The sequence below is a fragment of the Cololabis saira genome, chromosome 12, assembly GCF_033807715.1.
Source record: "Cololabis saira isolate AMF1-May2022 chromosome 12, fColSai1.1, whole genome shotgun sequence".
Taxonomy (NCBI): Eukaryota; Metazoa; Chordata; class Actinopteri; order Beloniformes; family Belonidae; genus Cololabis; species Cololabis saira.
The window spans coordinates 23,246,270-23,261,667 of NC_084598.1; the positions used below are offsets into that span (position 1 = coordinate 23,246,270).

The window sequence follows — 15,398 nt, forward strand, 5'->3', positions numbered from 1 at the left end:
TAGACCATCAAGGCCTGCGGTACACAGTGTGATGTAACAGGTTTGTGAAGCCTACAGTGTGCGTCTGCGCTGCTGTACGACTGTTCTTCTATCGGCCTGGAGTGAGCATCCGATCTCTGTGGTGTTGGAGCCGGAGCAGCACGAATCAAAACGGTAACCCATATTCATTAAGAGGCTTCAAGTGCGGTGGGAGGCACATCACTAAATTGACTAAGTATTTATAGTGTGGTGCATAAATGCATTTAGCTCATTATATAAATGTTAATCACAGAAAATAAAGAACGAGAGACAACACTTTGATTGTGTTTTTATTGGTAGATTTGCTTTCTATCGCAACAATGTCTTTCATACTTCACACTTTCAGTTTCCTTTTTTTTTGCTGACTTTGCTGTGTACACACACACACACACACACACACACACACACACACACACACACACACACACACACACACACACACACACACACACACACGCACACACACACTTTAAGAGAAGCTCAGTGAATAAGGCAGCCAAGAAACCAAAATGACAGGAATCAACATCTTCATCCGTGATGTATTATTATGCTCTCGTTTGCCAGCTGGTTTTTTTCCATCCTTGGCATACACACCTCTAAAAAGAGTGTTATTTATAACAGAAAATCTTCAAATACTCTTTAAATAAAAATAAAATCACAATCATAAACTTTCTTTATAATCCCAATCCTTCTTACGGACTTTGTATTCAACTACACATTATATGCACAACATTCTCATGAAAACTAATCTATTTATTTATTAAATATAGAACAATCTCTGGGTAAGCACACAGTTCGCTGATTAATCTTTTGAGATTATATAATGTTCTTAAAAGCTTCCACTGTGTCACTGTTACATGTCATATAGGATTTGTCTCAGGCAATATGATAAGTGGAGGATATCTGTTTGTAAATAATTAAATAATCATGTTGCATAAAGCTAAGAAATTAGGCTTTCTCATCTCACCTCTCTCATCTCTGTTTGAACATTGCTCTTTGTTTTAAACGATACTTTACAATAAACACCGATCGCTTCTTTAAAACCATATCCATTCATAAGATACTATACCATGTAGTTTATGTTAGTATAAGTGAATAAATTCTTCTCATTGAAGCTTTCTGGATAATACATAAATGAGAAACCCTCTTCACAGAGCATTGCACGTAATCTGAGCGGTTGAAACCTGTGATTGGTGAACGTTAATGATCAACATTCATGTCACAGCACTGCAGTTTCATTCGGTCCGCACTTGAGGCTGCTCGCGACTAACCCTGCAGCAAACCCTCCGTCCTCCACTGATACAGGCTTCCATCATGAGGCACAATGTTAACACGAGAAATGTAGATTTATGTTTTAAAAGAAAAACAACAAAAAAAGGAGTGCTCTATCTTGTGAAACTCACTCTATTGGTGACACCATAAATACATCATTAAATTAAATACATTCAAATTGGGTTAACTCATACATTAACTGTTAGTGTGATTACAAAAGTCCACACCGAGTGTTACAGTACATCATCTGAAGCTATATTTAGCTGTACAGTTTAAAATAGCAGCGAGAAAACCTTTCGCCTAAGACTGATCAGATTCAAGCCCCCGTCCACTAAGATGACCACAGTCATCCGATGAACTCTTCCTTCCCGACACGAAAACTAGGCTGCACACTTTCAATAGTACACTGCAGATAGGTTGATAGCAATGAAAATGAAAGAAGGTTCAATCGACATAAGTGACCTACATGCATGTCCTGAATATGCAGCCCACAGACTCCTATCTAAAGCAACACGTTTCCATCTGACACGTTTGCTTCCCCTCGTCACACAGACAAGCCGCTGCAGCGAATGAAGAGGCGCGAGAAGACGCAAACACTCAGTCGTAGCTCCACGAGGCTCCGAGGCCATCGACATGAAAGTCAACCCAAACCTATGCACAGTGATTTGTTGGAAACATGACCACTTTATATATCAAAACACCACCTGAAACTGGCAAATGTGGGGTCACTTGCCTGCAATGTTGTCTGCAAGTTAGCTTTTCTTTTTTACATACCTGACTTATCTAAAATTAACAAAGTGAAAATAATAAAACTCCAGATAATATAAGGAACAGAGGTCTATTCATCTATCAAGAGTAAACCAGACAACAAATATCATGCTGAGTCTATGTTTATCTGACAGGTGCAAAGAAAGTGAATTTTTAAATGTATTTGGATGCAGAATTTATTGTCTGATATAATCTGATTGTCTATAAACTAAATGTCAGCGAGAGAGGCACCAGACTGTAATGGAGGACAGTAAAGCAAACCAGTACACAAATAAGGAAGTCTTTCTTTAGAAATATAAACTCTAGAGTTGTCCAATAACTACGGAGCTGGGGCAACGATTGATCAATGCATACAATTATAAAACAGCAGTCCAGGAACAAACCAACTGTACTTATCCAGAATCTGCTTTTCCCTGCCAACTTGCTAATTTTTTCCCACGTAGCAAAAGAGGGAAAACTTTCCCCAAGTCAGCATCTAAAAGCAACTACACCCTCCTATAAAATGCGCATAAAAGAGAGAAGGCACAGAAACACAAACCCATCATAGAGTGAGGTGGACAGACAGCAGCAAGTTTCTTGTTTCGTTTTTTTCCTTGGTGAGGGTAGGGGGGTAACCTGCATGGAGACGCAGCTCTGCAGAGGGAGTCCTTGCAACTCGCAGCATGTGACTGCAAAACTCTTTATATTTGCTGTCTCTTTCTCTTTCTTGTGTGAGTTTGTTTTGGACCTCCCTCTCTTCATGACCGAGTTGTTCTTGACTCTGCTTCTAGTCGAGTGTTAGGAGGTAAACACAGATTTGTGTCAGTCACATTCACAATAAGCCAAGAGGGAACTCGGTCGTGTTCCTGAATGCACCCCCTACAGACCAGAGCAGCTTTGTCTTCTGATCTAGTGTATACAATATGTACTTATAAAATAACAGGTCTATGCCGCTTTCCTCCGCTTCGTCTTCCATGCAGGGCTGAGCCACTTCATGCTACAGATGTGACACTTCCTATGTCATGTACCTCTCCTTACTTCAGCACTCCTACTTTCCTCTGCGTGGTCTGATTTGTTCTTTTTGCCTGGGAGGGTTCTGTCTTTACACGTGCCAGTTTAGCCACAGTGCTGTTTGTTGTTGAACTCCCTTCTAGTCTCTTTTCTTGTTCAGCTGTGTCTCTGATCTTGCTGGTGCTGTGTTGCTGGACAGGGGTTGTTTTCACAAGAACGGGGGCTTTTCCCTGGTGCAGATGGAGTTCGTCTCCGATGTTGACGGTCAGGTTGGTGTAGAGCGGTTGTGTAGAGCGGTTCCAGCTCTTTGGAGAGCAGCTGATAGGTCAGTGAGCTGAGGCCATCGGAGCGCCAGTTGAGTCTGGTCCTTTTCAGGAGGTCAAATCTAAAATGACAAACATTGTATCATATCTATTTCATAATTACACTTATTGTGGCCAACATGTTGGGAATTTCTTTATTGCAACCTCTCTTTTCCCTCAAGCGATGCTCCAACCTTTCTCTCAGTTTGCAAGTTGCTTTAGGATCATTTATAAAATTCCAATTGATCTGTTTCCAAGTACGTAGGTACAACATGAGGAAAAAACTTCTGCATAAATGGTGATAAAAGTGCTGCAGGCATTAAAGACCCAGCTTAATTTCCATTTTTAAAGTAGACAACAGTTGGCAATATAGAAAATGAACCCTATAATGCCGGATGTATCATACAAACATTTCTGAGACTTTTCTACCACCCCAATTAATAAAACAAAACCAATTAAAGCTGCAAGCAGCGATGAACGGGCCCTCGCACCCTTGTGCACGTTCAGGCGTGCTGCAGTGGAAGCGCTTGTATGACTTGCATGTAGATTCTTCAGGCCTGGATATTTAGCAGTTGACACCACCCACGACTCTCTATTTCAAAGCATTCAAAAGTTATGGCAGAAAGTAGGAACTATCACATATCGACCAATCAAATGAAGGGGCGGGGCTAATTTGCAGCAATTATGTTCAAGGACTCAAAACCGAGTCCGATGACACCACCCACGAGTCTTTATGTCAAACCATTCAAAAGGTATTGCAGAAAATCGGAACTATCACATATCGACCAATCAGAAGAAGGGGTGGGGCTAGTTCATGCCAATGAAGGTCAAGTACCCAATACCGAGTCTGATGACACCACCCACATGTCTTAATGTCAAACCATTCAAAAGTTATGGCAGAAAGTAGGAACTATCAAATATGGACCAACCAGATGAAGCGGGGACGTGCTTTTTGGCGTCTATCGTCACCACAGTAACGCTTTTGACTGAGAAAAGTAATGCGCGTCGTCGCAGGATCGAGATGCACATTTTGATGTATAAATACACCTGGCTGCACGTTACGGTTCAGGCCGCATTAACTGCCGAAGGAATGGCATAAATTTTGCCAAAATTACACGATTAATTCAAAATGGCCGACTTCCTGTTCGGTTTCGGCCAAGAGACTTTTCTTTAAGTTGTGACATGATACAGGTGTGTACTGATTTTCGTGCATGTACGTCAAACTGTATTGTGGGGCTTGAGGCACAAAGTTTTCTAGGGGCCATTAATGCAAACCATTAAATATCACATTTTTCGCCAGGCCTGGCTTGCATGCAAAATTTGGTGACTTTTGGGGCACGTTTAGGGGGGCAAAAAGGCCCTCCTTTTGTCGGAAAAATAAAAAGGAAAATTCCTTTTAAAAAAATAAAAAGTGACAATCGCATTTAGGCAATGCCGCATTATAATTAATGCAAATGGGTGGTTGCTTCGCTAAGCACGGTAGCATGACGATTACAGATGAGGAAGTGATCACGGCTAGCCTTTGGCTGAGCCGACTGTCAATCAGTCATATTACAAATACATTTACTGCTTCATATAAACTTTCCTGGTGTGGTACAAAAAAAAAATCTGAGTTGACATGGATGTGAAATCAAATGATTGAAACCAAAAAGGTTTTTTGAACCAGGCTGTAAATATGCTGCTCTAAAGTTGGACATTTTAACATGGGAGTGAAAGGAGCGTGACTCGCTTTTGCAGCCAGCCTCTAGTGGTCAGTTGAGGAACTGGAACGCATCTTAATTCCTGAGCTTCAATCTGGAAGTGAGATGGTTGGGCCCTCCTTTCATCGGAAAAATAAATAGCAAAAAAAGGAAAATTCCTACAGATACAATAGGGCCTTTGCACTGTAAGTGCTCGGACCCTAAAAAACGTTTTTTACAATTAAAAAATAAAAATTAAAATAAAATTAAAATAATTAAATCAATAAATAAGGAGTACACAAAATTACCCAATTTATTCATGATGATACAAAAAAATATGATTTAGAAAACGTATAAATATATAATAAACACTTTAAATAATAATTAAAAAAAACATCTGTGTTTATATGACAGGAATTAAATGGTTGAGCTTTTGCTTCATATAGAGACATATAATTGTGATTACAAAGGTACATTCAAAATGTTTCTCTTTTTTTGTTAAATGTAATTTTTTTTAATAGTTACACCCACCTCAAAAAAAGATGAGATTTTTAAGGGTAAAAAAAAACAAGAAAAACAAAACAGTCTTTTATGTCAGTCAGTGATTCTCTGCGTGTGCCCGTATGTACCTGCGTGGGTTTTGCTCATTGCCTCTGTCTCCTTTATGCTTGATCATCTTGTAATGACCGATGGCCACCGGAGGGCGCACAATCTTCATGCCAGACAGCCGCACTCTGAGTGAGCGGCAGTCAGCGGCGGAACCAGAGAAAAAAAACAAAACAAAGAAAGAACAGGTTCTCAGTCATTTATTTCCAATAGTAAAACTGGAAAGCTATCTGGTACCTAACTATCAATGCTATGTTCTATGACACCTACAAATCTAGTCTAAATGCATTTAAATAGAACATTTAACACCACAAAAGTAAAATAAAAATACAGAACTGGTGCAAATTTTTATTTTTTACAGCCTACAAGAGGAGAAAAACACTCCGGATCCCCTTTGTCATCTCTTGCTTGCCTACCACTCCTGTTATCTGAGTTAATCAAAACATGACGTGCTTAATGTTATTAATGACATATCTTTTTTAAATTTCAAACATCATGCACAAAAGGCAAAGTGCCACTGAGAGTTGTGTAGAAAAATGTAATTTAATGTAGTAATTTATGCTTCATTTAAATTTTATTGATCAATGACATATTGATGAAGGGATGGAGAGACAGAAAGTTGAGAGAGGGGAGCATAAAAAAGAGAAAAGGTTAAGTACTGTTTAAGACTGCGAGGCAAACAGCCTGGTCCAAATCTGCAAGCTAGTCCATGCAAACATACCCACTGAGCCAACTCCAAGAGATATAAAGGAAAGCAAAAGCAATGGGAGGAGACATGAAAATGAAAGTTTAGACGAGAACATATGATTGACAAGTAAATATGATAAGGTAAAATAAAAAAAAAGAAAAAAAAAAAGTAGTAATTTAAGTGTAAACATGAGATGAACAAAAGATAAATGAGTAAAAACAGATAAGAGAGAACATAAATGACCTGCGTATGTTGTTTTTATGCTGAAAACTTGGCCACATTTCACGTGTCAACATGCAGTTAAAGTTGCAGAGTGTTATTAAGAAAGGTGGGAATCTCTGCCACGTTCATCCTCTTTACCTCGCAGCGATGTCATCATCCTCGCCGCCCCAGCCCCAGTACTGGTTAGGGAAGCCGTTCATCTTCATGTACTGGTCTGGGGTCACCGCGGACACCCCACCAAAATACTGAGGGTACGGCAGCCTGGGAGAATCACGTCACGTTTGTTCTTTAAAAGAAAATATCAGGGAAATGCGTTCCAACTGAAACCCACGCACGGCAATCATCTACCTGTATCTGAACTTGTCCATGGCCACAGACATATGTGTGGGGAACTGTTTGTGGCAGGTGTAGGTGTTGTGGTCGTTCTCAGGCAGCAAGTCCACGTCGTGGAGGAAGATGCAGCTCCAGTCTTCGTCTCTGAGCGCCTCGCGCACCCCGACGTTCAGCAGCTTGGCGCGGTTAAAAGTGCTGTTCCCCCACTGAAGTCAGAAATATAGGGTAGAAATTATCTGATAGAAGCAAAATGATATATTATCGCTGGATTCTGATCATCATCACCTAAGCAAAAGTAGACTGGTATGAACGTGGAAATAAAATCTCAAAATACACAAACAATCTGATCTGATTGACTTTTACTGAGTGCGTTGAGGTAGAACAAGCCGGTTACTGTTATTTTTGGTACATAAAAGGTTGATGTGATCAGAGTCTGTGACTAATTACTGGTGAGAAAGGTCTACTCTGCTACAGTGCAATGAAAACATCTGTGCAAAAATGCAACAGCCTGCAGTATGACTGGCTACAGACCTCTGACTGCACTGAAATACTGTGTCAAGCTACATGAAGTAAGACCCTGTGAGGCACATTAAGCAAATTTACTGATTAGATTAATTTATCATCCGGTAATATTTTATGTTGAAAATCTACAGACATTACCCTCAGATAATATTGATTAATAACAGGTGTTACAACTGCTGTTTATACATAAACATGCTTCCGGTTTTCTAACGTTAGGCATGTTTCCACTATCGGGTGTTCCAGGTAGTTTTTTCAGGGACAGATTGTTGAAGCGCGTTTCCATTACCAGGAACGGCCCTGCAAAAGCAGCCTTCAGGAACCTTTACAGGGCGAAAAATGTTCCTGTGGTAGGAGAGGTTTTAAGGTCCGCCAAAAGGAAGCTGCTAGCAGGGGGTCTCTGCTAATCTGGATTTTTAAATTGAGTTCAGCCCTCTGATGTGAACATAAATTATGTGACCACCACACATCATTTAAACTTACTGAACCACAAACATTTTGCTCCGAGTACATTTGATGAAGTTACAAGGAAAAACAATAGATCAGTCAACATGTCGGTTCAGGCCATGTTGGCGTATAACGCCAATGTAGAAGTCTGGCTAACACCGCACTGTGTTAAAAAAGCAAAGGCATTAGCATTAGGTCTTTATGTAGAGTGGAGCCACGGGGACACGCCCCCTACATGTCAATAAAAACCTATATTGTTTAACACATTTAGGCAATGCCCCATTAATGCAAATGGGTGGTTGCTTCGCTGAGCACGGTAGCATGACGATTACAGATGAGGAAGTGATCACGGCTAGCCTTTGGCTGAGCCGACTGTCAATCAGTCATATTACAAATACATTTACTGCTTCATATAAACTTTCCTGGTGTGGTACAAAAAAAAAAAAAATCTGAGTTGACATGGAGGTGAAATCAAACGATTGAAACCAAAAAGGTTTTTTGAACCCGGCTGTAAATATGTTTTTTCTGCTCTAAAGTTGGACATTTTAACATGGGAGTGAAAGGAGCGTGACTCGCTTTTGCAGCCAGCCTCTAGTGGTCAGTTGAGGAACTGGAACGCATCTTAATTCCACATGAGCTTCAATCTGGAAGTGAGATGGTTGGTGCTTGTAAAAAAAGCAAAAACATAAGCATCCCGTGTTTATGCGTTTGTTCTTCTCTTCTTATCTTTCTACTTTGGCACTGCCAGTATTACATACACCTAATACATTAAACCAGAGTCATTTAGGCACGCAGCTCACCAGCTACGGATCAGCATTTTCATCACTATTACACACCTTTTACTCTCTGCTATCCAAAACGGTACCACTGCTGAATGGTGTTTGTCTTTTTTGACGGGTTAAGCTGCTGAAAGAATACAGAACCTGACCTGGTGTACAATGTAGATGCTGTAGTGGATCTGCTGTCTCTGCAGGAATGGGTGGAGGTGGTAGAGTAGAGCCCGTAGATGGGTCTGTCGGTTGCGGTACGGTACCACTATTGCCGTGTGGTGGCGGGGCTCGCAGTCTGGAGGCCGGTAGCGCCCACCGGGAGACACTAAAGGGTTCCTTCGTTTGATCTCCTCCATAGACAGAGGAGAGGCAAGATGGACGGAGACGGGTCCAACTGGAAGGAAAGGGAAAGACAAATGAAACAATCTAAATTTGACCAACCTAACCCCAACTTTCACAGAATACATATAACGCTCATCTGTCTCACCCAACAAGGGGGAAGGGATGGGGCAGTCTTTCAGTGGCTGTCCGGTGGCAGGAACGCCACTGCCCGAGTTGCGAGGCGGGGGAGGCGGAACTCCTAATTGACTGAGGTTGGTGTAGACGTCGTGAGGTCGAGAATAATCAAACTCGGGCTCAGTGCTGTGCACCAGGACAGACACCAGGCCTCTGAAGCCCCCAAGGGAGAAGTAAAGCACGAAGGCGAACTGGAAGCCTACTAACAACGCCAGTGTGCATGGGGAGTCCAGAGAGCGCCCACAGCAAGCCATTATAAAGAAGACTGTAGAGGTACAGTGCAATACCAGGCGGGGAAAGTGGATGGAAAGATGGGAGGAGAGATGGGGCCGGATGAGGAAAGTTAAGGGAGAGGTGTGAAATGAGCAAGGAGAAGCACAAGGAGAAGGAGGGAAGGAGGCAGCCCAGAGTGCAGGCTCAGGCCTGCAGCAGGCAGACATTCATCAGTGGGAATGGGTAGTAGTGGTGGTGAAGTTCAGTCAGCACTGCCATCACCTTTTGACCACAGATGAGAAAAAAGGACATAAATTATCGTTAGTCAATTGCTCTTGTCACTTGTTTATAAATCAAAGCACCTGACAGTCCCATCAAAAACAATGTATGTAAAAAAAGTCCCTGCTTCACCGCAGGGCTCTGCAAGTCTTTTTTTACTGGCATCTTGTAGTCTCGAGCTCAAAAAAACAAAAAAAAGACACAGGTTTCAACGTTACAGGCACCATATTTGTGACTCCTCCAAGCAGCTGCCTTAATTGTTATGATTAAACAGATTCAGAGGGATCGGGGTCAGCAGCCAGCTCCAGGGTGCACGTTTGCATGCAGAGTTTCAAGAAAGAAACAACTCTTACGCCCCCTTTACAAGGAAAAACTATTAAAGTAGGTTAAAGATCATCTATCTACTCAGCACAGAGCTTCAGACAAAGTTTACAGTAAGCTATTTGGTTCAAACTTTCACATCTACTCATCAATGTTTAGGGATGTGGGGACAACAGGGCTCAAATGGTAAAGTGGTCATCTTCTAATCAGACGACCAGTTGTTTGATGCCCTCCATAAACCCTCCACCACGTAAAGTACCTTTACACGGGAGATTGCCACTGATATGCTCTTTAATAGACGACTGTGAATACAGAAAACATAGCTTTTATATACAGTATATTTCAAGTGTTGTATGGGTCCTTGTGTGAATTGGATTGTAAAAGCACATTTAAAAAGGTGTCTTGTGACCTGCTTGGAGAGACATCACATCGAAAACTTTAATGAATGCACTATGAGATAGTGCAGAGTTTTAATAAAAACAAATGTAAATATTAGAGAAGTGAGACCTCCAGTGTTTATTATTTTCCAAATTGGTGCGTTTCCTGACACTACTGTGTGTCAGGAGGATTTACTTAAAGCCGAGCTGAAAATGTTGGGACTATTTTGTTTATTTTGGAGAGTGTTGTAGATGCAGACTACCTTGTTTTGGCAAGGTCCAATTAAAACCTATCCTGGACCAGAAAGAATGAGCTCCTCTTTTCTCTGCCTCTTCCTCCTGTCATTATCAAGCTGTCTGCAGAAAAACAAAAGACCAAAAGTGAGTAACAATGCGGTAGCAGCTTTGCCTCTCTGTGAAGTCTGCTTACAGCTAAAATAAGCAGGGGGAATGACAAGCAGCTGCAATCAAATGTCTTGTTTGTTGCTTTATTTAGAGCGTCTTATTTTCAGCTGTGAAATGCAATGTTACGTTTGGGGCTGTGTATGGCTGTGTATCGAATTAATCCAACTTGTCTTCCCTGTTTTTCCAAAAGAAATACGTGCCACAGAGAGGCACATACAGTAAGAGAGGCTTTAAAAATTGTATACGATTTTAAGATGCATGCATGCATAAAAAAAAAATAAATAAATAAAAAATCCCAGTATTAAAAAGGAAAAGAATGAGAGTATGGCATCATCGCAGCTGCACGGCAGCCACCCATCAGCTGATTAGTCAGTTTACATCCATCTTTTGGCCTTTGCGGCCATTCATGTGGGGTCTTTACATCGCCAAAGCGAAAGAATATGCTCGTAATTCGACAGGATGGTTGGTTTGCACGGTTGGCAGCTCCTGGAGTAGGCCTGACACATTTTTATTGCTGCGCTTCATCTGCTGCACCGGCAGAGACTCACCAGCACATTCCTGCGACATGTCAAATCCAGCCCGCGGCTCCCTCGGAGAATCCAGGGGCCGCTGCCACCAGAAAGCAGACCAAAAATGCCCAGATGTGGGTTGTTTTTTCTTCTTTTTCTTCTTCTTGCTGATGCTGGTGGCTCCTCCTGCGCGCGTCGGGCTCTCCTCCGAGGCGAAATCTCTCCGTCGCTGCTTAGATACGGCTGCAAACGCTTTCATGTGCAAGGGCATCGCCGCATATGCATATCCGCCCGGTGTCAACACAGTCAAGTGCGCTCTGCCTCATCCAAGCACGTCCCTGTCAGGCCGGAATTATGGTTCCGCGTTACACCGACGCAGAGCCTACGCCGTAGGGTACGGCGTACCCTACGCCGTATGCTCTCCGTCGACGTAACGCGGAACCATAAATCAGCCTTCAGGCTGAGATGAGGCGAGGCGCACACGGTGACGCGCTGAGCGCCACATTCAAACAGTGAAACTGTCCCTTTACTGCCCCCAGGCTTCACTGTACAAATGCCTCATTGTTGACAAGAATGTGCATTACAAGGAAAAAATACTTTTCAGAATCACACTGAAAAAAATAAATCTAAGCGCATGTAAATATAACATTTAAATCTGTGATATTTACAATTAAAAATGAAGTTTGCTGCTTTACATGAATACATCTAGTTTTGAACTTAATCTGCATTTGTTCAAAAAACAAGACAGTGTGCATTTTTTCCTTAACAAGCAGTATTTATGTAATCCCCCCTGGCAATCTTTTAATTTACACACAAACAACAAGCAATGATCTTGTTGTATTTACTTTTCCTTTAACAATTTTGATCTATTGGGCAGATTGACCAGCGTTTAGATGGAAACATGCTTTATTTGTTTCAGTAGAACACCACTGTAAAAAATACCTTGCTTGATCTACTTTAAAAAAATTAAGGCAACTTTTTCATGTGAGATTTTTATGTAGATCAAGAAAGACTAGCCTTTTTTAGTAAGCTATGTACAAAATTCATTTGCAAGTAAAGTCAACTTAATTTTTGCAAGTAAAGTCAACTTAATTTTAAATAAATAAATTAAATAAATTAAACTTAACACAATTATTGCAAAATGTATTATTTACATACAAAAAATTAAGTAGGTATAAAAAGACTAGTCTTTCTTGATCTACATAATAATCTCATGCAAAAAGTTGACTTATTTTGTTTTCAGTAGATCAAACACAATATTTGTATCAGTGCAGAATCAGAAAGAAGTTTATTGCCAAGTAGTTTAACACACACAAGGAATTTGTTGTGGTTATTGGTGCAATAAAAATAGCATATCATTGTTAGGATTTTATGAAATTGTTAAAAGTACGAGGGGTTTTTCTATAAGATTGTACACTGATAGTTGCTCTCAGCGCAGAACCACCTCCTGTTTTTATGACCAGACTGATTAGCTGAGTTCTTCTTTAGGTGAGGACAGTGAAGAGGAATGGATGTTTAAGATTGATGGGTCCTCACCTGTTTTTCTCTGGGTTTTGGTTGTCTTCTAGATCTTTACTGGGTTGGCATGTTGGATTAGAGATAGACAACAGAAAATATATGGCTGAAAGTGTGACATGTTTAAGTTTCTTCCACTGCAGTTGGCCTCCCAGATAAGGTTCAACATCGGCTCCTATAACGTACAAAACACCTCCCTTTTTCAGTATAAATATGACTGGATTGATGACCACAGTGTGCATTCTCTCTTCTACCTATGTGGTTTGAGAAAAGTGTACCTTTTACTGGAAAACATTGTGCATGATATAATAAAAGCTTGTATTAACTTTGATTCTGTTCCCTGGTTTTCTTATGGTGCACCAGACAAACAAACACAAGGATCTTTCACAATATTAAAGGAAAAAATGTACAACAAGTTGGTTCTAATGTGCCGGAGTAATGAGTCTGTAGGGAAAAAAGTCTTTACGTTAATGTAATGTAGAGTGGGGTGGGGGGACAGTCCGTGGTAGACGGGGGAGAGGGGGGTCCGGGGCCTTGTTGACGAGACCAGCTGCAGTCGGGAAGAAACTGTTATTATGGCGTGAGGTTTGGTCCTGATGGACCGCAGCCACCTGCCAGAGGGAAGAGTCTGAAACAGTTTGTGTCCGGAACAGGGGGGGTCTGCCGCAATCTTTCCTGCATGCTTCAGGGTCCTGGAGGCGTGCAGGTCCTGGAGAGATGGAAGATTGCAGCCAATGACTATAATTATGACTATCTACCAGGATTATTTTTGTTATTTAGGCCGCTGTAGGGTAATTGACAAATTTAAAAGGAAGAGTTACCATCACAATACCAGCTTGTTGTAGAATCATCTGGTTCAAAACATAGCACAGCTGAAACTGAATGTGGATCAGGGTTTAACTTCCCTCTCCATAAGTAAATCAGTAAAAAAATAAATAGATGTACATAAATAGATAAAAATGGAGCACTTTGTTAATGTAAGGATGGAAAAGCCTATACCGAACTGAAGCATTACAATACATCAGCCGGTAAAACTGGGAATCTGTGTTTGCTAAAATGTTTTTGTTCACACAGAAAACAGATCAGATTAGGCCATGCATGATCGGCTACAAAACAGGATTTACTCAAAGCAGAAGTAAAGGTGGTGAGGGGTATGACCTGACCACAACTTCTGGATTTGGGCACGTTGAGAAAGTGGGAAAAATTGTGGCTCCCCGACTGACCACTGATGGCTGGCTTCAAAAGTGAAGCAATTTAAACTGACCCCCATGATAAAATGTCCAGCTTTGCAGCATAAGTAAGTATAGTTAAAGCCTGATATAAATAATAATAATGATAATAATAATAATAATAATAATAATAATAATAATAATAATAATAATAATAATAATAATAATAATAATAATAATAATAATAATTAAAGCTGCAAGCAGCAATGAACGGGCCCTTGCACCCTTGTGCACGTTGAGGCGTGCTGCAGTGGAAGCGCTTGTATGACTTGCATGTAGATTTTTCAGGCCTGGACATTTAGTGGATGACACCAGCTACGACTCTATCAAAGCATTCAAAAGTTATGGCAGAAAGTAGGAACTATCAGATATCAACCAATCAGATGAAGGGGCGGGGCTAATTTGCAGCAATTATGTTCAAGGACTTAAAACCATGTCAGATGACACCACCAACGACTCTCTATGGGAAACCATTCAAAAGTTATAGCAGAAAATAGGGACTATCAAATATTGACCAATCAGAAGAAGGGGCGGGGCTAATTCAGGCCAATGAAGGTCAAGCACTCAATACGGAGTCTGATGACACCACCCACGACTCTTTATGTCAAACCATTCAAAAGTTATGCCAGAAAATAGGAACTATCAAATATGGACCAATCAGATGAAGGGGGGGCGCGCTTTTTGGCGTCTATCGTCGCCATGGTAACGCTTTTGACTGAGAAAAGTAATGCCCATCGTCGTAGGATCGAGGCGCACATTTTGATGTATAACACATCTGGGTGCACATTACGGTTCGGGCCGTATCAACGACCGAAGAAGTGGCATAAATTGCGCCAAAATTATACGATTAATTCAAAATGGCCGACTTCCTGTTCAGTTTCGGACATGGCGCCAAGAGACTTTTCTTTAAGTTGCGACATGATACAGGTGTGTACCGATTTTCGTGCATGTACGTCAAAGTCAAACCGTATTGTGGGGCTTGAGGCACGAAGTTTTCTAGGGGGCGCTGTTGAGTCATTACGCCACGCCCATTAATGCAAACCATTAAATATCAAATTTTTTGCCAGGCCTGGCTTGCGTGCAAAATTTGGTGACTTTTGGGGCACGTTTAGGGGGGCAAAAAGGCCTAAATTTCATTGGAAGAAAAATGAGAAAAACAAGAAAAACAAAAACATTTCCTACAGATACAATAGGGCCTACGCACTGTACGTGCTCGGGCCCTAATAACAACTCTATGGGGGGTGAATTTTTTTGTAGCCTCAGTTGAAATGACATAAAGTCTAATTATGGTTGTGGACTTTTGATTGGCAGCTGGCACAGCTAATGGCTAGCTAGCTTAGTGCTGTGTTGACTTTTGAGCATAGCTTTCAAGCTGTAAAAAAAGAACCAAAGGAGCTTTGTCATTCATATTCGAAAGAGA

General features: G+C 41.2%; 1 protein-coding gene across 1 annotated transcript; it reads right to left on the bottom strand.

Annotated features, from left to right (window-relative positions):
* Positions 1–442: 442 nt before the first annotated feature.
* Positions 443–11,567, bottom strand: b4galt3 (UDP-Gal:betaGlcNAc beta 1,4- galactosyltransferase, polypeptide 3). Its single transcript, XM_061736039.1, is given in 9 exon segments — positions 443–3,332; positions 3,334–3,433; positions 5,659–5,763; positions 6,684–6,806; positions 6,894–7,084; positions 8,773–9,008; positions 9,102–9,625; positions 10,584–10,677; positions 11,274–11,567. Coding segments are annotated over 7 exon segments (1,485 nt in total). The 5' UTR covers positions 9,571–9,625; positions 10,584–10,677; positions 11,274–11,567; the 3' UTR covers positions 443–3,071.
* Positions 11,568–15,398: the final 3,831 nt, after the last annotated feature.